The 27,317-nt window shown below is 55.9% G+C and overlaps 1 protein-coding gene across 5 annotated transcripts; it reads left to right on the top strand.

Moving 5' to 3' along the window:
- Nucleotides 1–9,088: 9,088 nt before the first annotated feature.
- On the top strand, nucleotides 9,089–25,595 carry Mier2 (MIER family member 2). 5 transcript variants are annotated; one of them, XM_013123067.3, is made up of 14 exons: nucleotides 9,089–9,156; nucleotides 13,942–14,032; nucleotides 14,606–14,748; nucleotides 15,168–15,293; nucleotides 15,842–15,959; nucleotides 16,268–16,356; nucleotides 16,702–16,771; nucleotides 19,256–19,407; nucleotides 19,699–19,780; nucleotides 19,849–19,943; nucleotides 23,168–23,292; nucleotides 23,398–23,486; nucleotides 23,970–24,414; nucleotides 24,659–25,595. In XM_013123067.3, exons 1-14 carry the CDS (start codon nucleotides 9,148–9,150, stop codon nucleotides 24,678–24,680), a joined length of 1,656 nt encoding a protein of 551 aa, XP_012978521.1. In that variant the 5' UTR covers nucleotides 9,089–9,147; the 3' UTR covers nucleotides 24,681–25,595. The 5 variants fall into 5 exon arrangements, with proteins under 5 accessions (XP_012978521.1, XP_005083416.2, XP_021090483.1 ...); XM_005083359.4 differs by having other exon boundaries at nucleotides 9,090–9,156; nucleotides 15,836–15,959; XM_021234824.2 differs by lacking the exon at nucleotides 9,089–9,156 and adding an exon at nucleotides 9,213–9,322 and having other exon boundaries at nucleotides 15,836–15,959.
- Nucleotides 25,596–27,317: the final 1,722 nt, after the last annotated feature.

The raw sequence follows: 27,317 nt of genomic DNA, 5'->3' as shown, positions 1-27,317 counted from the left end.
AGGCTTTTTCAATCAAATGGATGCACTCCCATCCCGCCGTAGTAAGGACTCTAGGAGAGTTGGGATCCGAATCACCTTGTAATATATTAAAATGAGGCTTAAGTAGCCCAGTAGTAACTTTTAAGCTGGTTCTGATCAAATTGATATCCTCCAGAAGCTTTTGAAAAGCATTTAACGTTTGAAGGGTGTCCAGGTGAAGACTAACCTTTTGAAGGTGCACCCCATTATGAAGCAAGTGATGTCCTAGATAATGATATGGAAACTCTTTTTGTACCTTTTTTTGGTGCTATTTGTAAGCCAGTCAATCCTAAGGTGGTCTGAAGATCCCCAAATGTGCGGCCAGCAGCTGTTGAGATCTGCACATAAGCAGCTGGGTTGTAAAGAATTGTCTGGCCTAGAATTGCATGGGCTCCTGTGCCAGTAAGCATCTTTAAATTCCTATTGGGGAAACCGGCAGCTGCGTTGCGCTGTGCCGTCTGATTACATAGTTTTTGGTATTTACCTCTCCAAATCAAATAATCTACCCCCGACAGCGTAGCACAACATAATTGCAGTCAATCACTGGGGGTAAAATTCAAGGCTGTAAAAGATTTAAAAGCGGCCAGAGTAAAAGGGGCATGAAGTCCATATGCCATAACTGCCTCCTTCAACCATTTTATATCCTTAAAGTTAAGAGGGGAGTGTTCTCTCTGACTCTGGCCTTGAGGATTAGCTGTCTCTATGACTGGAAACATCTCTCCACCCTGCTGCTCTTCAGGAGGGACTGAAGGAAGACAGAGAGAACTGGAATGTCCAGGATTACAGGCAGGGGGAGGCGGCTCAAGGAAGCATTTTTTTAAGCTTATGCTTTAATTTGAGAATGCCTTTCTCAGATTGAGGTTCTTTGCGTTCCTCAGTCTCATCCCCCGAAGAAGAGGGAGAGGACTCAGAAGGAGAAACATTAGAAGCTTGAATTGACCCCACAGACTCCTGGTCCTGAGCCTTTGCGAAGGTTTCTTTAGCTTTCTTCACCTGCTCTTTCACTACCTTATTATCACTAATGAGACGCCACAGAGAAAAGGCAAGGATTGGTATGGCATTTGGCCCTTCTTTTTGTAATGTCCAGTGTAGGTCTACTCTTATCTGCTTCCAATCGAGGAAATTAAGATCAGCAGAGACCAAAAACCAAGGGCTGATCTTACCTGTAGTGTTTTTTTGGTTTTTCGAGACAGGGTTTCTCTGTGGCTTTGGAGGCTGTCCTGGAACTCGCTTGGTAGTCCAGGCTGGTCTCAAACTCACAGAGATCTGCTTGCCTCTGCCTCCTGAGTGCTGGGATTAAAGGTGTGCGCCACCAACGCCCGGCTTTACCTGTAGTTTTTAAAAAGTCTTTTGCTGTCTTATGTCTGATGCTGGCACTCTGCTTTTTAAGCATTTGGACCAACTGGTCCTCCATAAGAAGGTAAGAACCAGCAGCATCCATGTTCAACACACCCGCTCCTTACCTTAATGAGAATGCTGGCTGGCCTTCAATGAGGGCTATCTCTCAGTTAACCCCTTACTTTCCCAACCTCAGTGGATTGGGGAGGGCTGGAGATTAATTTGGTACCCTATCTGAATACACCCTTCTACCTCACTTACTGGCCAGCATTCGAGTGTGATACTTCAGCATTCTCCCTTCTTTCCCGCTTCAAGGATTTGGGCAAGGGCCTGAGGATTGCAATGAAGACAAAAGACAGCGGGTCATTCTTGCAAGGAGAATGCCGTTTATTGCAACAAGAAGGGAGCATTTTATACCAGTTAGCAGGCACAGTGAAAAACTACCAAGGTCAGAAGTACACGTTCCCAGGGCCCTCCAGCAATTAGGATGGGCAGAAAACAGGAACTTGCATTAAGACAATAAGTGGAAGGAGGGGAACAAGAGGTAAGCTCCTAGTCACAAGCTGGTCAGCAGATCCCGATGGGGGAAGGGTCCAACAGAAAAAAGTTGCCTTGACTTGTGAGGTTCTAAACGGGACACAAGAGTTCACAGATGTGGGAGGAGCAAAGATAATCAAATGTGAGGCTAATGCAGAGGCCACCTGAAGGTGGGGACAAGTCCAGCTTGAAGTAGCCTTAAGGAGACCAGACAGTGCCAAGGACAGTAAGAAGGGACACAGGGGGCAGGACTTGGGAGAACCAGCTAAATAAAGAGAAACAGGATCATCCCAAAGGGTCAGGAAGATTACAATGGACTTGACAAGAAAAGGAGATGCCACATCCATAAAAAAGACAGCCTCAAAGGACAGAGGTAAAGTAATGGGATGAGAAATACTTATATTTATAATTTAAGAAAACTGCCTGGGATCCAAACACGGTAGCTATTCCTGTAGTCCTAGTACTCAGGAGGCCATCACAGGAGAATTGAAAACTCAAGACTAGTCTGGATAACTTGACAAGACCCTGTTTCAAATTAAGTAAAGACAGTTGGGAGGATAGCTCAGGTGTAGAGCCAGCGGGGGCTCCTCAGGTAAGGGGCTGGTGGCATGTTCAGGGGTGGAGACCTGCTTAGAATCCTCCAATGAGTGGCTGGGGGCATGACCAGGGGTGGTGCCCCATCTAGAATAATCTAGTGAGGTGCTAGGCATTTGATTCAGGGGTGAGAGTTGGTGTAGGATGTGCCAAACTCTGGTAATCCCTAGCAACATTGCAGGCCTGCATCACATCTGATTTGCCAACATTGTCTTAACAACAGAGTCCATAGAAGCAATGAAGTAGTCAGTGTCTACCACATTGTTGTAGACACTCATTGATATCACAAACTCATTGTCCAGGGTCACAGGAGTGGACAAAGGTGGCCATAAGACATGTAAAATGCAGATGCCTAGAGCTGAAACGTTCTGTAAGTGCAAATACATAGGAGTGTAGAGAATAGTAAGCCAAGGATGCAACTATCTCAATGTTGGGGGTCTCTGGGGGCTCCCTGGGTCAAGGTCGGGGAGGGTGGAGTGAGCTGTTTGCCTGTACCTGCAGCCTCCCTGAAATCTGGAGACAATCAGACGAAACAGGGAGTCAACTCAAGCAAGATCTCCTTTACTGTTAACAGTAGAGCCCTCTTTAAGTAAAAAACTGCAGGGCGGGAATAGTATAACCCAATAATTTTAAGGGAATTTCTGTGATATACCTAGTGTCCTATCCCCTCTTGGGCGTGGTCTGCGAGTGTGATGACCTCATCTGGTGTGAGTTTGGGCAGCCAATTGTTTTTCTTAGTAAACACTTGAAGCCCTGCCTCCGTAGCTTCCTCCCATCGCCATCTTGTAATGGCGCTGGTCGCCAGCTTTGGGCCACTATCCCTCCTGCTGGGACGTGATCTGTGCTCTACATCTCAATAGATGGGGTGTGGCTCTGTGGTGAGGTACTTACTTTGCAAAGTCTGTTTTTGATCGCCAACACTGCAAAAACTTTCATTAATAATTTTATATTGATTGATTACATGTTAGAAAGATAATACTTAAAAATATGCTGCATTAAATAAAATGTATCACAAAACTTTACATTTCTTTTTCCTTTTGAACTATAGTCAGTGGGAGATTTCAAGTTGATTTCTCTCTCTCCCCATTGGATGGTGAACAGAGTGAAGTCCAATCATGTGACTGTAATTATAGAGGTCATTGCTAGAGCAAAATCACAAACCCCACAAATTATCAGGGATGAATATACAAAAAGACACAGAGGTCATGTGATCATCAGAAGGGTTGTCCCTTGAAGCCAAGTACTCACCCTTGTTTTTTTGTCTGTTTTTGAGACTGAGTCTCTCTGCAGAGCCCCTGGCTGTCCTGGAACTCACTCTGTAGACCAGGCTGGCCTCAAACTCATAGAGATCTACCTGCTTTTGCCTCCTGAGTACTGGGATTAAAGGTATATGCCGCCATGTCTGGCCTCACTCCAGTTTTGGAAACAGGTTTGTCCCAGAAGGCAGCTCTCTGTGTCACATTCTCCCTGGGGCAGCCTTAACCGCTGGTAGGCAGGTCACCAGGGGCTCTGCAGGGTTTACCACTGGAGCCAAGGCCTATGCCCACTGCGTGGTGGTTCCCCGACATTACCATCCCCACTTCTAGGGGGTGTCTTCTCCCTAACATGAGTTTCTGTCTATGTTTGCTTCTGTCTTCATCAGGGTTTCTATGCTGTGAGGAAACACCATGACCAAAAGCAAGTTGGGGAGGAAAGGGTTTATTTGACGTACACCTCCATATCACAGGCATCATTGAAGGAAGTCAGGACAGGAACTCAAAACAGGCAGGAACCTGACGGCAGGGGCTGATGCAGAGACCACATAGGGATACTACTTACTGGTTTGATCCACATGGCTGGCTCAACCTTTTTTAAAATATAGAATCCAGGACCACCAGCCCAGGGATGGCCCTACCCACAATGGGCTAGGACCTCCCTCCGTCAATCACTAATTAAGAAAATGCCCTGCATGTTTGCTTTCATCGTGATCTTTTGGAGGCATTTTCTCCATTGTGGTTCCTTTTTTTCAGATAAATCAACCTTGTGTCAAATTGACATAAGGCCTAGCCAAGGCAACTTCCTGAAGAGTATGAGCTGCAAAAGGATGAGGAAAAGGCTGACTTCCCAAATGGGAGCTTCTGGTGGCTGGGGCTGTGTCTGGCAGGGACTTGGTACAGATGCCTAGGACCTACTGGGAGACAGTAGGCAGTCATGGAACATTGTGCTGGTAACGGGGTTCCCTGCAGCAGTTGGAGAATATTGCGGATGCACCGTTGCTCCTGGGTCACAGCACACAGTAGGGCCATCCTGCCATCCATTCTGAGAGTAGCTTTGACACAGCTCCTCGAAGGACAAGGTGCCATCTTGTTTTGGGGGCATTTTTCCCATTATAGTTGCTGTTTCTTGTGACTCGTCCCTTCCAAAATGCATTCCTAATGTGACATTATTAGGAAGTTTGACGCTGTCAGGAGGGCAGAGCCCTCACGGGATCAGCACCTTGTAAAAGGCCTTGAGGTTGAGGGGGTGGGGGCTGTTTGCCTCCCACCACTCTCAAGACACAATCGATACATGGCCCTTCTGGGGGACCAGAGACAACACACAGCCTCAGAAAGAGAGTGCGGCCCTGTGACAGGCACTGAAGCTGAGCTACCACTGGCCACCGGCTGGACTGGTCAGCCAGCGGCTCCGGAGCCACCTGTCTGCACACCCCACAGCCAGCTACAGACAGGTGGCTCTGGCTTCCATGTGGTGCCAGGGCCCAGAGCTCAGGTCTCAACACTTGTGTGGCGGGCACTTTGTTTTCTCTTCTGCTCTGGGAAATACATCAATGTGGAGGTTTCTGAGATTGGACCCTCCCAACTTCAGCCTTTCAAGTGCTAGGATTAACCTGAGGGGCGATATGCCAGGCCTTTTTTGTGACAAGGTTTCTCTGTGTCGCCCTGGCTGTCCTGGAACTCACTCTGTAGACCAGGCTGGCCTCGAACTCATAGAAACCCCCTGCCTCTGCCTCTCTAGTGCTGGGATCAAAGGTGTGCGCCACCGCTGTCCACTCAATATGCCAGACTTAATTTCTGTCCTCTATATAACCCATTTGTGGCATTACCAATATTGGGATGTGTCTTGTGTAGTGACTGAATGAGAATATAACCCCCACAGGCTGATATGTTTGGACATCTGGTCCCCAGTTGGTGGAACTGTTTGGAAAGGATTAGAAGGTGTGGCCTTGTTGGAGGAGGCGTGTCACTAGTTTGGAGGTTTCAGACATCCACACTATTAACCAAGATGTCTTGCTACACCACCACATTGTCCTCGAACCCTTAGGCTCAAGTGATCCTCCCGCCTCACTCCCGAGCAGCAAAGATGTGCAGGTCTTCCACCTTGGCTGTGGTCCTCTGTTGGAGTACTGCTGACACACCAAAGTAGTCCTTCAGTCTGCTATTTCAAATCTTTGAGAATGACGCAAGCCATATTATGACATAATGGACTTTGAGACATGGGCAGGAAGACCCCGAGGTCACCATTGGGATCAGCCTGGGTGTTGTGGAATGCTGTCCCTCTTCTGAGCCTGACAGGGCAGTCATGACTACGTGTAAGACATCCCATTGATGCTCCCTTATCTGACATGCCATTCCTTCCTACGACAGCTGAGCGCAGTCCCGGTCTGCTCCATGGCCTCAGGAGATGACAGAGTTCACAGAGAGTGGGGAGTTGGCTGAAAGGGGAGCCCCATCCACACAGCTATGGGGGATTGTCATCCATTCCTGGGTGGTCCAGCTGCTTTGGGGCTGTGCACAACTCTCTGTAAATGCAATAAACTCACTGGCCTGTCAAGTTTGGCTTTGGGGAATCACCTCAGTCTGTTGTAGGAACCCTAAAGTGAACAGCTGCTTGTTTTACTGGGAAAAGTCTGCTTGGTACTGGGCCAAAGGGTGAAGACACAGGGACTGTGTGGAGGGAAGACTGAGCCATGGTGACAAAGTCACTATGTTACAGATGGTTGGGAACCTGCCATGTGTGTCTGGGAACTAACCCCGTGTCCTCTGCATCTCTCCATCCTGGTTTTTTTTTTCAGATTTTTAAAAATTTTCTGTGTATATGTTTGAGTGCATTCCTGCAGGTACCCTTGGAAGTCAGAAGGGGACATTGAATTCCCTGGGTTTGGAGTTACAGGTAGTTTTGAGTTGCTGTGCGGGTACAAGGGCAAGAGATGGAACTTGGGTCCTCTGTAGGAGTGTCAAGGGGCTGCTGAGCTGCTCCCCAGAGCCTTTGGGCAATGTTTCAGTCTATATTCCACACTGAAGTCACTCTGTAGCCCAGGCTGGCCTTGATCCTACAGCAAGCCCCCTGCCTCTTAGCTTGCATCCTACACCTGGACCCACAGGTGTGCTCCACACCCGGCTTCACTGAATCTTCAAGCAAGAATATTCTCTTGCAGATCCATATCAATTTCTGGAAACTCAACACTGATCTGGTGTAAAAAGAAGCCTTCCCGACAGCCTGGTTCAACACACAGGAGGCTATATTAATTATGAAGCTGTTGGCCTTGCTTGTTTCTTACTGGCTAGCTCTGACTTAAGTATTTATCCCATAACTGCGAATCTAAATATTTCTCTTACTGGAGAGGTTTCCGGGCTTCCTACCCCATGGTGTTACATCTTGACTCCCTGTGTTTCTCCTTCCCAGAGTCCTACTGGACTCCTAGTCCCACCTATCTTGGTTCCCTATTGGCCAACAGTGCTTTATTGACATATACACAGGATTTCCCCCATCAATTCGGACTGCAGTCTGTCAATCAAGTCTGAGAGTCCTATGTGGCACTTCCCTTCCCTTCTGGGCCATTACATATCAAGCATTGCATGTTGCTGACAGAACTGGAAGACTTCTACAGCCCTCTCTCCCAGCATTAGCAGCTCTGAAGAAGAGTCCCTACTGTTGAACAGAATGTTCCTTTTAAGGCTTGGTCTGGAGCCCATGCCTCTGTCAACAGTTTCTACACTCTGGCCTGGAGTGCCAGCATCACCTGAGAAGGTGCAGTGTCCACCTGCCTTCACTAGGGATGCTCCAGTTCACCACCTGGCCAAAAGGGTACCTCAGTTCTCCACGGCAACCTTCAAGTCCATGGGGAAGTAAGTCCCCATTTGAAGAGTCTTTCTCTTTGTTTTGTTTTTTGTTAAAGACTTATTTATTTATTAAGCGTATGATATTCTGACGGCATATATACGTACAGGCCAGAAGAGGACACCAGATCTCATTACAGATGGTTGTGAGCCAGCCTGTGATTGATGGGAATTGAACCCGGGTCCTCTGGAAGAGCAGCCAGTGCTCATAATTCCTGAACCATCTCTCCAGCCCCCAGGTTTGTCTGTTTTGATATGGGGTGTCTCTCTGCAGCTCTGGCTGGTCCGGAACTTGCTATGCAGACCAGGTTGGCCTTAAACCCACAGAGATCTGCCTGTCTCTGACTCATGAGTGCTAGGACTAAAGGCGTGCATCACCGTACCCAGATTTAATTTGGTTTCTTGAGGCAGGGTCTCACTCCATAGCCCACGCTGGCTTCAAACCGATAACGACCATCACACCTCAGTCTCCCAGGCATTGGAGTTAGAATTGTGAGCCACCATGCCTGGCTTTCTCTAGTGATCATTGCCACAGCTCTCTAGGCTGACCCAGCCTTTCTCCTCAGCTTCTTCTTGTGCCTGTTGAAGTGTCTCAAAGCCTCCCTGGACTTCTGGATTCAGCATGTATTTAGTCCATGGAATGAATGAATCCACCATTTTTTTTTTCCTTTTACTGAGGAATCTGGACCGAGGGGCCCAGCAGATGTGATCGATGGTCGTGAACTAAGGAGTGGGCTCAGAGCAGGAAGCAGACCTTCTTGTCTTGGGTTGGCACAGGGGCCGTCTGAGACAGCGACGTAGGGGCAGGGCACAGGCTACCAGCACCCCAGAGGAGCCTTCGTCTCCCAGCTCAGTTGCTTCTGGCCCAACGGGAGGGCTCATCAGGTGACTTGTGTAGAGCAGAGGCGGCCCGGGCCTCTGCAAACCCAGGTGTGCCTCCCATCCACTCTGTCTGCCCTCACCTGAATCAGGTCTGCGCGTCTGTTCCCGAGGCTCCGGTGTGCTCCGCTCTGATACCTCCTGGCCTGCAGCTGCCTCTCACCTGTGGGCTGCCCCCTCTCATCTCTAGACCATCTTCCACCCCCTCCGCTCCCCACCTGTGGGCTGTACCCTTCATCTCGGGACTATCCCCTCACCTCCTGTCCATCCCCATCACCTCTGGACCATCCACCTCACTCCACCCTCTCCGTCGATAGACTGGCCGGTCACCCGTGGGACATCTTCACTCGTAGGCTGCTTCATCTCACCTGTGGACCACTCCCCTCTTCTAGATCAACCCCCCTGACCTCTGGACCATCCCCCCACACCTCTGGACTGCTCCCGTCACCTGTGGACTGTACCTGCCCGCCCGGCGGCTGGGCATCCACACGGGCATCAGCTACTTGGCTGATGCCAGGGCGGGGCGCGCAGGGCTGAGGCTGTAGACCTCCGCTCCGCCCCAGCACACCTACTACGTGCCTCCTGCGTCCCGCCCCACCCCGCCTCCCAGCGCCTCCGCCAATAAGCGCGCGGCACTGCATCCGGGGACCCTCGCGGCCGCCGCCTCCCGCGCGCACGCTCGGCCATGGCGGAGGTGAGTGAGCGGCTGGGCAGCGGCCCCTCCCACACGCCGCCCTGGGTAGCCCTGGTCCGGCCCGTGCTCTCCCAGCGCGAGCGCTCAGAACCTCGCTACCATCCCCGCGCCGGAGCGCGAGCCCCGTGGGCGCCCGCCGGCTCCCCCCCCCTCCATCTCAGCTACGGTGCGCATGCGCGGGCGGGGGGGAAGGGCGCGAGGCGCGGGCGGCCGGGTGCCGGGCCGAGACCCGGGGCCGCGCGCGGCGGGAGGGCGCTGTGGACGGGGCGGGTGGGCGGCGCTGGCGTCCGGGACGGCGACGCAGGGACTGCAGCCCGGCGAGCTGGGGGTGAGCACGGCGCCGAGTCCGCGGCGCTCTGCGAGCGGAAAGTTTCGCGCGTGGAGTTCGTCTGGCTGTGGGAGCTAGGGCGCGGGCCTCCCCGCGGGCGCGGGGCTACCGGGCTCAGCCCGGGGCTCACCTGCACCACGGAGTGCGGCCGCTGAACCCCGGGACCAGCCCACATCCAGGCGCCGCGAACCCGCCACTCCGGGACTGGAACTCAGCACGGTGCGCGAGTGGGGCCGCTTGGGTAGCAACAGGCCCGCGCGTGGGCCACAGGGCCGGGCTCTGGGGGCCCCGTTGTACCTCTCTGGCTGCTTGATCCAGAGGGTTCGTTCGGGCTTAGTTCCTTCTTTAGGGAGGCCTTGGGGGAAACTGAGTCCCAATGAAGACAAGGCAGATGAACCTTCGGGACTTGGTGGCCCAGTGGTTGCTCTTGGGCTCCAGGGAGGCTGCTCTGCCCTGGGTGGCTTGGGTGGAGACTTCCCAGACTGTGCCAACATCCTGTCCTGGAGTCTAGGATTCAGAAGGTGTCGGCCTCAGTTTCCTCTCAAGAGGGAGCCCGGCACGGCAGTATCTTCCATAGCTGAGAGGGTCGGTGGAATCCCGATGTCGTCTTCTCCTGTGGCGGGGTCATGTGTTTTTAGCTCATAAAAGTGGACACGGTCATCTAGAAGTCCTTGGTTGTCAGCTGCTTGGTTAGTGTGTGTCTCGGTGGAAGGCGGAAGGAACCCAGAGTACAGGTGGCTTGTCCCGCCCTTAGTATAGGCTACACCTTTTCACTGTTATGGTCCTCATGTGGCCACCCACCCCTCGGGTTCCTTTCTAGCCCTCCGAATTCCCGCGGAGCCGCCTGCCCCCCGCGTGCCGCCTCCGACCCCAGCTTCCCAGCCTCCTGCGTCTTGGTTGAGCCCTAACTATTGGTCGTCCCGTGTCCTGGCTCCATGTGGGTGGAGACAGGCTGAACCTGTCTCTCGGGATGGCAGAGCTGCCACAGTGGAGGGGTGAGGCTGGGGCGCCAGGGGCGCAGGGGCTCCTGCCTGGGTGTGGACATGGGTACTTTCTCTTGAGTCTTGCTTTTTAAGTGTTCGTTTGTTCTGGCCTCTCATCCTTCTTGGGGTTCACTGGGCCTCCTGTGGGTGGCCATTTGTAGGTAACTGGGCTTGGAGTTAACGGAGGCTCCCCCGTGGGGATGTCTGCTGTCACAGGTGCATGAGGGCTTGGTAGTACTTGGGTATTCTCACAGCGTGGCGACTGTTCTTCAAAAGGTTCTAGATGGAGTGCTGGGACCCAGCCTCCAGAGCTGGTCCCTGTCCGCTGCAGTCAGCTGGATCCCGGGTCCTCTGCTCTCACTGGTGCCTGTGAGGGCCACCTGCACCGTGGCCCGGCTTCTGAGAGGTCAGGGCGACGGTATCCCTGCCAACCCACTTTGCTGGGGGCCCACCTGCCCCTGGCCTCTTCCTCGGGGATCAGCCTCTAGCCTGTTTGTCCTGCTGCCATCTTAAGACTAGCCTCCTACTGTTCCTCCTGTCACAGAGATCTGAGGGCTGGCCTTGTCTTTCCTGATTTGGGGAAGCAGGGCCTTGGAGGCCACCCTTTAAAGTGTCATTAAAGTGCCTGGCTTTCCAGTGACTGTGTCTATATGTGTGCCATGGTCAGTCCGTCTTGGGGACCTTGAGGGTCACCTGGAGATGAACTTGGCCTGGTTGGTAAGGAGCAGGCTGTGTGGCTCCTCAGTTGGTGGGTCTCCACTGTTCTGTTCTCAGAGTCTCTCTGCCTGAGCCCGTTTGGGTCTGACCCCTGACCCGAAGCAGGAGGGTCTTCCCATTCTGTCGGAGTAACGAAGCTGTGGGACTGTTGCTAGTCGGTTGTGCAACTGTGGCTCCCTTTGGTGTCCGCCCTCTTAGTTAGCACTCCTGGTTGCAGGGACAGAGGGCCAGTCCCCGGGCACGGTTCCAAGGACACTGGGGCAGCCTCCCTGAGCCTTCGCATTGGCCGGTGGGTCTGTGGGTCTGCCCGTAGCCTGTGCTCCAAGGTTAGGACGCTTTGCCTCACTCACCACACCAGTTATGAAGTGTAGGACGCCTGACGGCCTGCCCCAACGCCGTGCTCCTTCCCTGCCTCCAGCCCCCCCCCCTCCTCGGCTGCCCCAGGTGGGCCTGCCCCTCATCTCCCTCTCCGCTTCCTTAGCTTCTGCCTCTAAGTGCAGCACCCTCAAAACCTGGGGCTGTGGCCACTCCTGGACTAGGACCTTGGGGACTTACTGGCACACCTTCCCAGGAGGATGCAGCCCCGCACCTCCCACTGCCCCTTGGCTGCACAGCAGGGTGAAGATCGACATTAGCATTAGTGCTTCTCAGTAGATGGGCCTGGCCGAGGGGAGGGGCCTGGCTGAGGGGAGGGGCCTGGCCGAGGGGAGGGGCCTGGCCGAGGGGAGGGGCTTTTGGAGTCCTTGCTCAATAAGTGTCTTGATGTTTCTGGGCTGTATTCTGCTTGCTTCTTCGTCTGGAAGGGTGAGTGCTGCACCTCTGAGGTTCTCTGAGGCCCTAGTGCTACAGGGTTCTAAGTGGTAAACTTTCTTTAGCATTCTTACTTTTGGGTGGGGAAAAATGCATCTCTAGTTCTTGTGTATTGAGTGTTTTGCCAGAAGAGGGTGCAAGATCTGCTGGAACTGGAGTCACATGATTGTGAGCTGCCATGTGGGTGCTGGGAATCGAGTCCCAGAGCTCTTAACGCTGAGCCATCTCTCCTGCCCCGCGTTATTGGTTATTACTCCTGCTGCTGCTGTCTGCTTCCCTTTTAGTGTGCACTGCTCAGTGGCTTTTGGTATTCTTGGGGCCGTGTAACTGCCAACAGAATAATTTGAAAGCGTTTTCTTACCTGTAAAGAAAGCCGTGTCCCCATGGGCAGTCACTCTGTCCCCTTCCCAGCACTCATCCAGGACAAACCCGTGTCCTGTCTCTGGATTCACCCCTGGTGGTGCCCTGCACTGTGTGACACTTTTCTCTGTCCCGCCTGCGGCGAGGCCCCCCTTGTTTTGGTGGCATGTGTGGGAGGCTGCTCCTTGTTCGTGGCTGTGTGGTACTCTGGAGTTTTCTTTTGTTTATCTGTTCTTCAGCAGGGAGACATGTTCCTCCTGCCTCCGATTGAGGTGAGTGGTTCTTGTGTGTATTTTCCTTTCTCCTGGAGTAGAGGTGCTGTGACTTTGGAGACCGCACCAAGCCACTCCTGGCGTGCGGGCTCTGATGCGCCTCCCCCATTCTGGGCTTACTCTTGGAGTGCTGCTCTGTTCTGATAGGCACGTGGCCTCTGCACAGTACGAGTGACTTTGGAGAGATGTGCTCAGCGGCTGAGAACTTGCAGGCTGGACCGCTGGTTTGTCTTCGCTCAGTAAGCGGTCTCTCCGCTCACACACCGCTTCCCGGATGTGTGCGCGGCTTTCCAGTGTTCCCTCCCCATCCCGTGAGTCCTGTCCCCTGTCGGTCTGTGTGGGTACATGCATTGGACTTCGTGTCCGGGCTGGGGAGTTTGTCTCTGAGATCCCCAGTTGTGTGCCTCTGACCTGTGCCTGCCTGCCTGTGGGCCCGCTCTGCTGAGATGCTGTGACTGCTGTCATGTCTGAAACTGAGAACACCCCATCTCAGGATGGTCGTGGCTCTTTTGGGTCTCTCTAGTTTCTACGTGTGCTGTCGGGAACTGGCTTATCAGTTTCTATAGTTCGGGTGGCTGTCTAGGTCACTTCAGAGGGTCTCCGTCTTCCAGTGCGGGGCCTTGGCCAGGAACATGGTTGTCCTTTCTCTCATGCGCTTGCTCGTTTATCTGTCTCTGTGGCTGAGTTCTCAGGGAGCGTGTGCTGTATACATCCTGGCCGCTGTGAGTGGGGTTGTCTCCTTAAATTAGGGGATATCCGTTGCTGGTGAGGGACCAAGATATGGTATTCAGTCCTGCCGGACTACCTCAGTGTCACCAGCTGAAAGAGGTGTCTGTTCTGTCCCTTCATTTGAGTCTCTTGCAGTGACACTGGAGCCTCGGCTGGTGTTGATGGAGTGGGGGGTGCACAGGTGTGTTGGGGGTGGGCTCAGCCCTGATGTCTCTTGGTCCTGGTTTTGCAGACACAGGCCTCAGTTTGCTGCCGCTTACACGGGAGTCACCTCTTCTCAGTACAGTGGGACCTGTGTAGCCACTGATTTCATTGCTAGAACCGTGCTCTCCCCAGTGATCCTGACCCTTGGGTCCGGCTCCTCTCTCTCTGCTTTGTCAGGAGTGTTACAAGTGTATCCTTCTGTGGCTGTATCTGACTTCAAGGTCCCTCCCCACTGGAGCTGTGACTGGACAGTCCCCAGGCTGCTCCCTCTGCAGCCTTCAAGGGTACCCGGTGGCTGGGCTCTCGCCAGGGCTTCAGGAGCTGCGTGGGGTCTGCTGGTGGGTTCTGGCCCCTGAGCCAGTGCCGCCTTCTTTCCTTACAGGCCTCCTCGCTGGAGAGGCAGAGTCCTCGGGTGACCTCCTGCCTCGCACATAGCCTGTGCCCTCGGGAGCCCGGCTTGCAGACCACGGCAGGTACCATCCTCACCCCCTTCTGCCCCAGACCTCCACAGACAAAACTCTTGCCCGGCCTGACTGAACAGGCATGGGAGAGAGTCCAGGGAGGCTGAGCGCCCCCCCCTCGGGTGGAGGTGTGCACAACGGTCGGTCGGGGCGCTCCTTATCCTTGGAGCTGTGGGACGGTGGCTAGCTGCCGAGAACAGCCAAGGAGGGCTGAGGTGGCCGCATGCCTGGTGGCTTTAAGGTCTCCAGGGGTCTGCTGGTCGTCTGCTGTGGGCCCATGAGGGTGCAGCGGTGCAGGTTTCTGCCACCATAAACGTCACGTGGATGTGGCCCTGCAGATAGCAGAACTTGGTGCTCCTACGGTGACTCGTGTGGCGTTGCCTGTGTGACCCCATGCGTGTTTTGGGAGCCAGGGCTGTGGCTGGGTCCCCTTCGTTGCCTTTTACACCGTCACCTGATCGATGCCGTCCCTCCTCTAACCCCAGTGCCCTTCTAGACCTGTCTGTCCCTGCCCGGGCTCTGGGTCCTCCAGACCTACCCCTCCTCGGTCCCCTCGCTCTGTCTACCTGGTGAACTCTTCCACAGTGGTATCCATGGGCTCTGCAGACCATCAGTTTAACCTCGCCGAGCTCCTGTCACAGAACTATAACCTCCAAGAGGGGTGTGCCGAGACCCCACAGTGCCCTGACAAACCGGAGGAGGAGCTGGACAAGGACTTCATTGCCCAGGTATGGTGATTTCACCAGTCCGTGTCCCGTGCCTCCCCTTGGTCTCCATGTGGCCCAGGTTCACGCACATGGAGTTTGCCTGTGTGCTGGCCTGGCCTCAGCCTGCTCTGCTCCCCAGAGCCTTGGCTGATGCTCCAGTCTGCTGTGTCCCTGTACTGCTAATCTCCTTGGTGGACAGGGCTTCTCTGTGTAGCTCTGGCTGTCCTGGAACTCGCTCTGTAGACCAGGCTGGCCTCGAACTCACAGAGATCCACCCGAGTACTGGGATTAAAGGCATGCGCCCCAACGCCTGGCTTCGTTGGTGGTTTTGATGGGTGCCTACTGCCCCATGGGGACTTGCTGAGGAGCGTCGAGGGGTCAGTGGGCCTGAGGCACGGCCCTGGGCTTCACCCGCTGATGGACCCTGTGCCCCTTCCCAGAGCAGTGACATGCCCCTGGATGAGCTGCTCGCACTGTATGGGTACGAGTCGTCAGACCCCATCTCTGAGCAGGAGAGCGAGGGCGGAGACACAGCCCCAACTCTCCCGGACATGACCTTGGACAAGGTGAGTGGGAGTCTCCCTGAAACGGCCTCAGGGAGGCGGCTGGCTGGCTGCCCTGAGTGGGAGGTGAGCGGAAGGGATGCCAGGCCAGGATTGGGGGGGGCTACCGGGTCAGCAAGTGTGACAGTTTCTCAGGATTGGGGGGCTACCCGGTCAGCAAGTGTGACAGTTTCTCAGGATTGGGGGGGGGCTACCCGGTCAGCAAGTGTGACAGTTTCTCAGGATTGCGGGGGCTACCCAGTCAGCAAGTGTGACAGTTACTCAGGGTTGCTCTCCTGCTCTGTCCACTGGTACAGCCACGGTGACCCTGTCCTGGGGTTGGGCTGACAGCCATTCTGGTCCAGTTGATGGATGTCATCCTGGGGAACTAAGTGTGGCTGGGAAAGGAGCCGGGGAGGGCGTGTGGAGTCTGCACCTCTATCCAGCGCAGACGATGGCCTGCGCCAGCTGCCCGCATCCCCTTCACCCAGCAGGCTGGGCCTTTTGTGTTGCTGTTGGGTGTAGGTAAAGTAATTGCCACACTGTGTTCACTGTCCTGTTCAAAGGAACAGATCGCCAAGGACTTGCTTTCTGGGGAAGAGGAGGAAGAGACGCAGTCCTCCGCTGATGACCTCACTCCATCTGTCACCTCCCATGAGGCCTCGGACCTCTTTCATAACCAGAGCGGGTGTAGGTCACATAGACCTGGGGCCGGGGGCTTTGTAGGGGAGATGCCATGGTGGCCCTGGGTGGGGTTGGGGTCCTGTGAGCTGCCACATGGTAGGTTTGAATTGAGACAGGAGTGGGGCTGGGCCTAGCACTTCAGGGATGGTGGCTTCAGGCCATCATAGGTGCTCTCCAGGCCTGCCAGCCTCTGTTAGCTTCTGGCAGCTGGGTTGGGTGGTCGTGGTGCGGTGTGGGGGCTGCCAGATGGGCTGCATTAAGGCCCCTGGAAGGGCCAGCCTGGTGGGCGCCCCTCACTGCCTTTCTCTCTACAGCTCGATTCTTGGCTGGTGATAACGTCCCAGGCTCCTCAGCCTCCTCCGACACCGAGGAGGACACGCTTCCTGCCAACAAGTGCAAGAAGGTGTGGATCTGTGTGACTTACCCCTGTGCCTCGGGGCCACAGGCTCTCTGGGAAGCGGGATGGCTCTGTGGCTTTGGGGTGGGTAGGACCCACTGTGTGCCTGGACCTGGCTTGTGCTTCTGCCCTGAGGATGACAGGCCGGCAGTGAGGTGACCCAGCACCCTGCAGGCGTTTGCAGGGTCAGGCAGCGGGGTCTGTCTCACCCACCAAGTGCAGAAGTGGAAACGGGCAGGCAGACCACAGCTCGGGGCGGCGGCCTCTGTTTGGAGCCAGGGTGCCTGTGGGGTCCCAGCTTCATGCCTGCCATTCACTTCCTGACCCCGTTCCTGGCTCTTGCCTCTGCAGGAGATCATGGTGGGGCCCCAGTTCCAAGCTGACCTCAACATCCTGCACTTGAACCGACATTGTGACAAGAGTAAGTTGTCCGGGAGGCCTTGGGGGGTCCTGTCCAGGGGCTCTGGGATGGGTGGCACCTTAGCAAACTTGTGATTGTTGTCTGCGGTGGAGTTCACCACCCTTGGCAGTACCGTAGAGTAGTATCCTTGCCCAGTCCGTGGTTCCCACCGCCCTGTCTCTAGCCGCACTGCCAACAGCAGACCCCTCCCTGAATGGGTCTGCTGTCTCCTCTGGGCCATAGCTTGCTGCTCCTGTGTCCCCTAATTGCTCCTTGACCTGGGAGGTCACTTGCTGTCTGGACTAATTGCCCCCAGCCTGCAGGGCCAAGACCGCCGATAGAGCACTCCCTGCTCTGCCCAACAGCGGGGGCCAGAGACCCTGTAGGGGGTGACTGCTTCGATGAGGGATGTGCAAGGCGTGCCCGCAGTCACAGGGATGGATACTCAGGGTGGGCGTAGAGACACTGCCCAACACAGCCCCTCTGCACACCTCACTGTGCCCTTGAGCGCAGACCTGGTGTGCAGCAGCCTTGGGTGTCATTCAGGTTCCTCTGTCAGGGCCTTGGTAGCGGGTCCTCCCTGTGGCCTTGCTCTGGAGCCACCCCTGTGGGCTGCTTGCATTGCATGCCAGGGTTCCCTAGTTGTACATTCTCTCTCAGTAGGTGTCACACTGTCCCCAGGTGGATGGAGTGTTCCCTGTGTGTAGCTGTTGTAGGTGCTCCCCACCTTATCAGCACCCCGCTGATAGCTGGTTGCAGGACTTATTTGCATTTTTGGGACACAACCTGGGTTGCTTCTGATCCTGTAGTCCCCGCTCATGGCTTGTCCTCCTTCTGTTAGGGTGGCCTCAGTCTCTGCCCGTTTGTACAGCGTCTGGCCAGTGCTTCCTGGGCTGTTGTGTGTATTTTATGTCATTCACTGGGGATAAATTAGCTTCTTTACTCTTTTTTTTTTTTTTTTTTTTTTTTTGGTTTTACGAGACAGGGTTTCTCTGTATTATTGTGGAGGCTGTCGGTCCAGCCCGGCCTTGAACTCACAGAGATCCGCCTGCCTCTTCCTCCCGAGTGCTGGGATTAAAGGCGTGCGCCACCACTGCCCAGCCTTTCTTTACATTTTTATATACACGTTGTATCTACATTTTGTGGGTGTGTGTGCACGCCTAGTCACGCAGGGCCCAAGGACAACCTGCAGCATGTCCTATCATATGGGTTCCGCGGTTCAGACTCGAGATTGTCAGGCTTGGCAGCGAGCGCCATTCCCTGCTGGGCCGTCCTATCTCTGTACTTGTGGATTCATTCAAGGTGGCCACAGAACCTGTCCTCACTTGTGCCGTGCTCAGGGTCGGTGCCCAGGGCTGATGCCCCAACAGATGCAGAGCCCCTCTGTCTAGCTGCTGGCCTTGCTTGGCAGAAAATGAGTTGTGCTGTGGGGTGTCCGGCCGCCGTGGTGCAGGGCCGCTGGGCCAGCCTACATTCCGGAGCAACCCTGACACGGCGGGTTGTCCCCGCTGCTGCTCATGGTCTTCTTGCTACTATGCTCTCTGGGCTGCAGACAGTGCTTGCCCTGATTGGGGTACTCTGCACGCGCGTGTGCGGTGGCCGGGAGGCTGGGCTCCTCCCTCCCCGCAAGTGTTGTGCTCTGCGCTTGTCCTCGGCACTTTCTGTCCGTTCGTAGTTGGCTCTGAGTGCGGTGGAGCTGGAGTGGGTGTCATCCACGCAGGCTACTGCGTGCCTCGTGGAGAGCAGTGGAGCGCTGTGCTGGAGCGTGGGGTGGTCAGATCCACGGTGCAGTGTTAGCTTCATTGCTGCTGCTGTGACCACATGCCGGGAAGTAACAGCAGAAGGGTTCATTTCAGACCCCACCCCCACCCCCGCGTGCGCACGTGCAGGCGGGCACACACCATCACAGAAAGTTCCAGAGCGTGGATCCCTGGTTGTCGGGCCCCATGTGCCCAGGCAAAAGAATATGGCCTGGGAGCATGCGACGGGGCGTTGCCTCGTGGTGGACAGAAGCAGTGCGGGGCAGGGACGGGGCCAGGTGTAGCCTTCACGGCTGTGCCCTGGGGACCTGTTTCCCCAACTTGGCTCCTCTAAGTGCTGCACAGCTGGTGACCCAGCACAAGACAGCAGTCTGCGTTTGAGGGGGCCCCTGCACCGTGACTCTCAGCCACGTGCTGAGCCACGGGTCCCCATCACACCGTGACCAAGCACTCGTTTGCTGTGTGCAGAAGCTCTGTCTGCAGATGGGCACACAGTGACACGGGGATTGGTTGTGACACCCTGAACTACCTGTGACCTGGTGGGTTCAGTTTGCTGGCTTCACACCCCGACTTTGTCGCCCCAGCTTCCCACTGCGCTCTAAGTTTTCCCTCAGTGCCCGTAGCCAGCTTGGGTCCACGTGACATGGAGCCGCACGGACCAGGAGTTGGGAAGTGCTGAGGTGCCTGCCCCGGCTCCGCTGCTGATGGTGGCCTTTGTCACACTGAGTCTCACTTCTTCCCACAGTCTATGAAAACGAAGACCAGCTGCTGTGGAGCCCCAGCGTGCTCCCAGAGCGGGAGGTGGAAGACTTCTTGTACAGGGCGGTGAAGCGGAGGTGGCAGGAGACACCGGGCCCCCAGATCCCAGAGGGCGAGGTGGTTAAGGACAGTGAACAGGTAGGGGCCACACACGGGCGGCAGCAGGCAGTCGGCCGTGGGACGGCACATTGAACCCACTTGTGAGGGGCAGTGGTGTCAGTGCTCCCGATGGCAGTCAGGGCCAAGGTGCCAGCACCATTGGAATTCTGGGAGCCGTGGTGTGGGTGCGGTCTGTAGCCCCGGCCGTGGTGTGGGTTCGGCATGTGCTCTGGGCCGTGGTGTGGGTGCGGCATGGGGTGTGTGGGGTGTAGGTATCCTCTGTGCTGGCTCTGGTAGGCTGGTGGAAAGGTAAACCGCGCTCTGCTCCAGGCGCTGTACGAGCTGGTGAAGTGTAATTTCAACGTGGAGGAGGCCCTGCGCAGGCTGAGGTTCAACGTAAAGGTGATCCGAGGTGAGCTGCAGCCCTGGCCCCCTCCCCTCCCCGCCCCTGAGCTGTCTGACCACCCACTCCCTTTGCAGACGGACTCTGCGCCTGGAGCGAGGAGGAGTGCAGGAACTTTGAGCATGGCTTCCGCGTCCACGGGAAGAACTTCCACCTCATCCAGGCCAACAAGGTGGGTGGGGCTCTCCAGATCCACCTGCTGCCTGTCGGTGCCCCCTGGTCTTGGCCACGTTCGCTGGGCCCCTTTCTCACCCCAAAGAATGAGGCTCCTGTGCCTGAGTTGACTCCCTGATCTGGCCTTGTACCTGGGAGCCTGTCATTTGGGGGGAGTTGGTATCGTCTTTAGTGAGTGGTGGTACAGGGGTTCTGGGCCTGGGGTGTCACAGGGATTTGCTTGGTATGACTGCCCAGAGCTGGTCAGAGGCCGTGCTCAGCCCCGAACTGTCACAGGAGGAGTGCGTCTGCTATCCAAGGGCTTGGCACAACCTTGTCGGGCTGCTCTGGTGACAGCTTGTGTGCCTATAGTCTAGGATGCAGCGAGGCATGAGGGGCCTGTGAAGCCTGGGGTCTCTCCTTGGGCGTGCAGGCCCGCTCTCTGGTGGGGTGTCTAGACACTGGGTCTCTGTGAAGTGTTGTGTCCTGCAAGGGTGGGGTTGTGAGTCAGAAGTCAGGTGGGACGACCCCTGTGGATATTGGTGGGATGCTGATGGGGACATCAGAGTAGGAGCTTGACACAGCTGTGGGGTTACGGATGCCTGGTGGCCATGGATGATCTGGGGTCTGTTCCTCAGCTGCCAGGTGCAGCGCAGGTGAGGCCTGGCGTCTGAACCCGTGTCCTGTCTGACACTGCGTCTGTCCCGTCTGTCACTGCGTCTGTCCCGTCTGTCACTGCGTCTGTGCTGTCTGTCACTGCATCTGTCCTGTCTGTCACTTCCCTGTCACTGTGTCTGTCCTGTCTGTCACGCGTCTGTCCTGTCTGTCACTGCGTCTGTGCTGTCTGTCACTGCGTCTGTGCTGTCTGTCACTGTGTCTGTCCTGTCTGTCACTGTGTCTGTGCTGTCTGTCACTGCGTCTGTGCTGTCTGTCACTGTGTCTGTCCCATCTGTCACTGTGTCTGTCCTGTCTGTCACTGCGTCTGTGCTGTCTGTCGCTTCCCTCTGCTGTGATGAAACACTGGAGAGGGAGGGCTTAAGGGGTCTGTGCTGGGCTCATTTGAAAGGTAGTTTCTCATGATGGGGAAGCTAAGGAGCGGGAGGCTCAGGTTCGGTTCCCAGCTGCATGCGGAAACATGCAGCCTTTTCCCTTTTTATTGACTCAGGACCCCTAATTATCAGATAGCGCCTTCTACATTCAGGGTGTATTCTCTATAACCAGTTACGTCTCCGACATGTGTGTCTCTCCTGTGACTGCAAATCCAGTTAGGTTGACAGGATTCCCTGTCGCAGTCTGTCTCATGATGACACTGGGTTTACTTTGACTCATCACAGTGCTCCTGGAGGGCTCCTCATGGGGTGCGTCCAGCTTCCCGTCCTGTCCCTGCATTGTTCAGAAGTCAGATGTCAGTCTTAACTGTGACCCTCAAAGTACGTCCAGGTTACAGGCTGGAGAGGGCTCAGGGGTCAAGAGCACTGGCTGCCTTTGCAGAGGACCCCACGTGATTCCCAGCACCTCAGTGGTGCCTCGCAGTGCCTATAGCTTCAGTTCCAAAAGATCTGACGCCTTCTCTGACTTCAGGTGTCCCAGGCACATACGTGGCGCATCTACATACATGCAGGTGAACACTCAAACACATAAATAAATCACTGGGCATGATGCATGTCTTTAATCCCAGCACTCGGGAAGCAGAGGCAGGAGGATCTCTGAGTTCAAGGCCAGCCTGGTCTACAGACAGAGTTCTAAGACAGCCTGGGCTACACAGAGAAATCCTGCCTTGGAAGCAAAAACCCGAAGCAAACCTGCAAGCCCATCCTTCTGTGCAGTACTGCTGGATTACATTGCCATTCTTTTTGCAAAGCAACGAAGACTGAGCCAGGAGCACTGGCGTCCACATGCCGCCGCCACCGCCGCTCCGTGTCCTGCCCGCGGTGGCTGCATTTGGGCTCCAGCGGCCTTAGCCCTGCCACTTTGACAGTGTTGCCCCGGCACAGGCGGCCTCTCGGGGCCAGCTCTACTCTGCCTGCAGTTTTTCCTGGCAGATGTCCTGTGGCTCAGATGCCTCCAGCACCCTGGCACCTCCACGGGAGCCGGGGCTCTGCTTTCCCAGCCTTACACGTGCACCTCAGGGCCTCCTGGCCCCAGTGGCTTTCCAGAACGCTGGTGCAAGCCTCCAGGACCTCCTCACATGGCGCGCGCGTGTGTTGATACTGAGTTCTTTTTCCAGCCCAGCGTGTGGTGGCCCCTGCACCTTGGCTGCACCAGGGGAGTCACTCCCTGGGCACTTGCTTTGAGGAAGGGGTCCCTTCAGTGACCTCAGTCTGGTGTCCTCTTTTCAGACGTGGTCTTCAGCGCTGGTTTCTGTTCTACTCCTCTCTCCCGTTTCAGGGCTCCGGGACTGTGCTTGGAGCTGGGTCTGTAGCTGGGGTCTTGCTGGCCTCAGGCCAGCCCTGTTCCCTTTGGGAAGTTCGGGGCCTCCACTGTGCTCTTCTCTCCAGTCTCCGCCCTTCTGAATCCCGCCAGAGTGGCCGTGAAGCTCTGTGGGGAGCTGGAGTCTAGAGCTTCCAGCTAATAGTTCTAAACTCTTTTACGTCCCTCCCAGACTCTTGTGGACCACGTGGTCAGGTCTGTCTAGCCAGTGGAACCTCTTCTCAGCACAGGTTTTCTGTATTAGTCACTTACTTGTAGCTGTGACCGAACCTCAGCCACAAACCTCTTGAGGACGTCTGTTATTAGTTGTGATTTGAAGGTACAGTCCACCATGGCGATGGGCACGTGAGGTGGCTGGTCACATTGAATCCTCTCCCAGTCGGCAGGTCTTTCACCTTTTTGATTCATCCGGGACCCCCAGCCATATGCAGCTTGGGCTTTCCTCCTGGAAACACCCTTGTGAACATGTGTGAGGTGTGTCTCCTGGGGCTTGACAGTGCGGATGGGCAGCACTGGGCCTCACTGCAGTGCCCTCCTCGGCTGTGTCTTCAGGATGGCTCCAAGTCCACGTTCACGCTAGCAGCCGGCTCCCATGGCCAGTACCCTGGGCTTGCACTGCCCCCTGCCTGCCCCGTGCTCGAGGGAGCATGCCGATGCGATGCCTAGGCTCGTGGGTGTGAGGGTCAGGGAAAGACGGCCTCGGGCTACTCGACAGGGCGCTGGTGGGGACATGGGCTCCTATGAGGAGCCTTTCCTGCCTGCAGCCTGTGGCCTACTGCAGTGAGGCCAAAAGCATGCGTGTGGTCCATACAGGTGCGCACACGGTCGGTGGGCGAGTGTGTGGAGTATTACTACCTGTGGAAGAAATCCGAGCGGTATGACTACTTTGCCCAGCAGACACGGCTGGGCCGGAGGAAGTTCGTCTCTTCTGGAACCACGTGCGTGCTCATGCTGGCCATCTGGCCAGGGTGGGTGTGGTGGGGTGTCCCTTCCTATTGGGGTCCTGCTTCCCTGGCTTTCTCCTCACAGCCCTCTCTCCACAGGGATGCTGAGCAGGACCTGGATGGCCTTGACCCTGATGGCCCTACCCGGTTGCGCCCTGAGCAGGAGTCTGAGGCAGGGGTGCCCATGGGTGAGTTCACACGAGACAGAGAACCCAAAGGTCCCACCACTCATTCTCCACAGTGAGCAGTGGGCCTGCTTGGTCCTGCCCCCAGATGCCAACCCTGCTTAACCTGGTGACTGGGAGGGGACAAAAACACATTCCCGCGGGGAGACATGAGCAAGGACTCTGACTTTCCAAGTCTGTTTGTTAGCAGAGGCCTTGTTTCAGTGCTCTGGCACCGTGTCTGTGAGTTTCCCTGGGTTGTGCTGTGTGGTGTTTGTGGGTTTGCAGGACCCCCCAGCGTTCCCACTTCCCAGCAGAGCTCTGGTGTTTCATCTCTGGGTCCTCTGATGCCTGTTCACAAAGCTGTGGACATGGCCGATTCCTGACTTTATAGTGTGACTGAGCCCACTGGCGTAGCTAAGGAGGCCCTGCATAACTGAGATCCCAGAGAGGAGTGTGAGGGCTGTGGGGGCCAGGCCTCTGCTCACCGCGCCCCCCTCCCTTCAGAGCCGCCTAGTGTGGATGTTACAGCTGGTGGACTTGATCAGCCTGCAGCGGGTTCGGGTGATCTCCCGTTGTCCTCAGAGCCAGGATCGCGCCCCTTCCAGCAGCTGGATGAGACCCCTGCTGTGCCCTCGCCCCAGCAGCCCAGCAGCCTGGCCGCCCAGGCTGACCTCTCACCCATGGTTGCTGCCGCCGCTGCTGCCGCCACTCCTGCTCCAGAGCCTGGCACCAGCCCCAGGCTGACTGTGGACCTTGCCCTACCTGAGGAGCTGCCTCTCGTGTCCAGCCCTGTGGGTCTCAGCGAGGACACTGCAGAGCCCATGGCCCCGGCACAGATGGCCTTGTCGGTCACTGAATTTGGACTCATTGGCATTGGGGATGTGAATCCATTCCTGACTGGCCACCCCACATGCCCAGCCTCCACGTTGCGCTCAGAGCCTTTGTCACAGTGAGTGTCACCCTTAGCACCTTCCACAGGCTGCCTCCGGTGGGCTGCGGCTGCCGTTTGTACCTCCCCCGTGGCTACGTTCACTGTTGACAAAGCTGCGAGTGGGTGAGGTGCCAGGCTGCTCCCCGCTCTGCACCCGTCCGTCCAGGCAGCCACGGAGCTGTATTTTGGGTGGCGGTAATGGGTGGGGATGGGCGAGGCCTGGGTTCCTGGGCCACTGACCCTTGCTTATGGTTTCCCCTAGGTGCAACGTGATGACCTGTTGACCCCTGGCCACCTGTGGGCATGAGTGCTCAGAATGGACATGGCAGCAGTGCCAGGCCTGCCCGTCAGTCTTCCTGACTCCTCCCACCAGGCCTGCGTGGTGCCTCCTCCGCTTCAGAGCACGATGGGACTCAGTGAAGTGGCCAGGGCCACACAGACCCCAGACCTCAGCTTCCAGCACCGCCACAGCCCCAGGCTGCTGCTGTGCCATGGAGTCACCCTGGCAGCTGGGCTCACCGAGGGCCCGTCCCAACATGGAGCCAGCCGCTGGCCCCTCAGCCAGCAGGGGCTGAGCAGGCGGTGCTGCCTGGGGCTTTGGGCAGGACTCACCCCGCAACAGCAGCCTCTGCCCGGGCACCCTCCACAGACCAGCTCTTTCCCCACCGCAGCGGGGTTGTGGCCCCCAGCCTCCGCTTTGCGTGGGACCTTGGGGCACAGAGCCATATACCTCGCCCTGTGGCCGCCCTTTCTCGGCCCTTCACCGTCTCCACTTCAGGAAAAGCCGCACTTTATACCCCAACTGCCTCCTGCCCGCACCCCACCCTGCGCCGAGGTGGGGGCTTCAGCAGCCTGGTGGGTGAGGAGCAGGTGGTCCGTTCCCTTCCTGCCCCTCCCCTTGGGGCATCTTGGGGTACAGCACCACCCTGCCACGCCCCTGCCCTGAGGGTCTCATTTCTTTGGAGGCTCCTCGAAGGATGGCTGGGTCCGTCTTGTCCTTGGCCTCCCTCGTTTTATTTATGTTGGTGTTTACAGTTCGGAGTGGGGTCCCTGGGCAGGCAGCTCCACCCGGTGTTGGCAGAGCGGTGCTGTGTGAGCCTCTGGCTGGACTCCACTGTCCCTCGCCCCACCGAGGACACTGTGATGCGAGACTGCCTTTGCCCAACGCTATTTTATTTATTAAACTTGATTTGAAGCCCGGGGTGTCTCATGGTGGCTTGGCAGGGGCTGGGGAACCTACATTGCCCTTGCCACCCCTGGGGACCCTGGGCAAGAGTGTGACTGCACAGCAGAGTGCACCCAGGGCTCCTGACGCAGGCACAGGCAGCCTGGAAGTGGCTGGTAACAGTACCAGTCGACTTTGCCTGGAGCTAGCGGCTGAGACCAGTGTTGCCTGGGATAGTAGGTTGGGAAGGGTATCCTGTGTGGGTCACCATTGGAAACTTGGCATTACTTCCTGGGGCGCTGCAGACAGACTGGGCAGGGACAGGGCGACAGGACCCAAACATTGGGGCCCAGGGCAGAGGAAGGAAGACAGTAAGTCTGGGAGAGATGAAGGATGGCGTGGCATTTGAGAATGCTGTGGGGAGGTTTTTCTCCTGTGTGGACAGTGGGTCTGTTCCCATCCACCCCTCTGTTCACATGGCTCCCGTTAATCTAATGCTGCGATATCCTGTCCACAGTCATGAATCGTTTTTCATTTTTCTGCTAGGACTCTCCTTGTGTTTGCTGTTTCCTTATCTTCTGTAGTAGTTACTGTTGTATTATTTTATGTGTTGGAATTCTGTTTTGTTTACAGACAGGGACTTGCTGTGTAGCTTAAGATGCCTCAAATTCTGTAGACCAGGGTTGGTGTGTGTGTGTGTGTGTGTGTGTGTGTGTGTGTCTGTGTGTCTGTGTGTCTGTGTGTCTGTGTGTGTGTGTGTCTGTGTGTGTGTGTGTGTCCCCGTCCGTCCATTCATTCGTCCCAAGACCTTTCGCATGACAAGTTCTGTGGTATGAACATAACTCCAGTCGTGTTTTTCTGTTCTTTGTGTGTGTATCAGTGGGTGCGTGCATGTCATAGCAGGACAACCCGGGGGAGTTGGTTCTCTCCCATCTTGTGGGTCCCTGGTCATCAGGTCCATGGCATGCAAGCTGCTGAGCCAGCTATCTGGCCTAACTTTTTTATTTCACTGTTTTTAGCCTGCACTATCTCCAAACTTGTTGCAAAGCCCAGGCTGGCTAGGTTTCTTTCTCAGTTTCTTGAGTACTGGGTGAAGTTCCTGCACCTCCATAAGCCTCTCCACCAATGCAGCAATCCAAATCAAACCGAATTAGAAAAGCCCATGTTTTTTTTTTTTTGTTTTTTTTTTTTTGGTTTTTTTCGAGACAGGGTTTCTCTGTGGCTTTGGAGGCTGTCCTGGAACTCGCTCTGTAGACCAGGCTGGTCTCGAACTCACAGAGATCCGCCTGCCTCTGCCTCCCGAGTGCTGGGGAAAAGCCCATGTTTAATGGACACCTTGCTCCTGGATGATTTTCCAGCCCCCCCAGAGACAGGAAGCAGACCAGAAAACCTGTCTGTTTTCTGGGGGACAGTTTAAGTACCCTGTGGGAGTGATCTTGAGCATCTCTGGGGGAGGGGTTGTCATTTGGCGGGCTTTATGAGATGCAGCTTTATGATATGTTTGGAGAGACATATGGTAGGGGACTTGGGATGAAGCTTCCACCAGAACACTGGGTTATAGACCCAGGCCACCGTGTGCAACATACCTGCATTTTAGACAAGCCACCTAATATTAACCAAACATGGCATATCAAGTTACAATAAGACTAGGCAGCCGGGCGTTGGTGGCACACGCCTTTAATCCCAGCACTCAGGAGGCAGAGGCAGGCTGATCTCTGTGAGTTCGAGGCCAGCCTGGTCTACAAAGTGAGTTCCA

Source organism: Mesocricetus auratus, unplaced genomic scaffold, assembly GCF_017639785.1.
Source record: "Mesocricetus auratus isolate SY011 unplaced genomic scaffold, BCM_Maur_2.0 Super-Scaffold_100676, whole genome shotgun sequence".
NCBI lineage: Eukaryota > Metazoa > Chordata > Mammalia > Rodentia > Cricetidae > Mesocricetus > Mesocricetus auratus.
Note: the sequence above shows the minus strand (reverse complement) of the source record. Positions and strands in the feature narration are given on the sequence as shown.

What these genes read in the sequence shown, in the direction of transcription:
- Mier2 (XM_005083359.4), top strand. An exon ending in GAACCGACATTGTGACAAGA is followed by an intron (nt 16,772 to 19,255) that starts GTAAGTTGTCCG and finishes TTCTTCCCACAG; the next exon opens with TCTATGAAAACGAAGACCAG. An exon ending in CGCTCAGAGCCTTTGTCACA is followed by an intron (nt 24,415 to 24,658) that starts GTGAGTGTCACC and finishes GGTTTCCCCTAG; the next exon opens with GTGCAACGTGATGACCTGTT.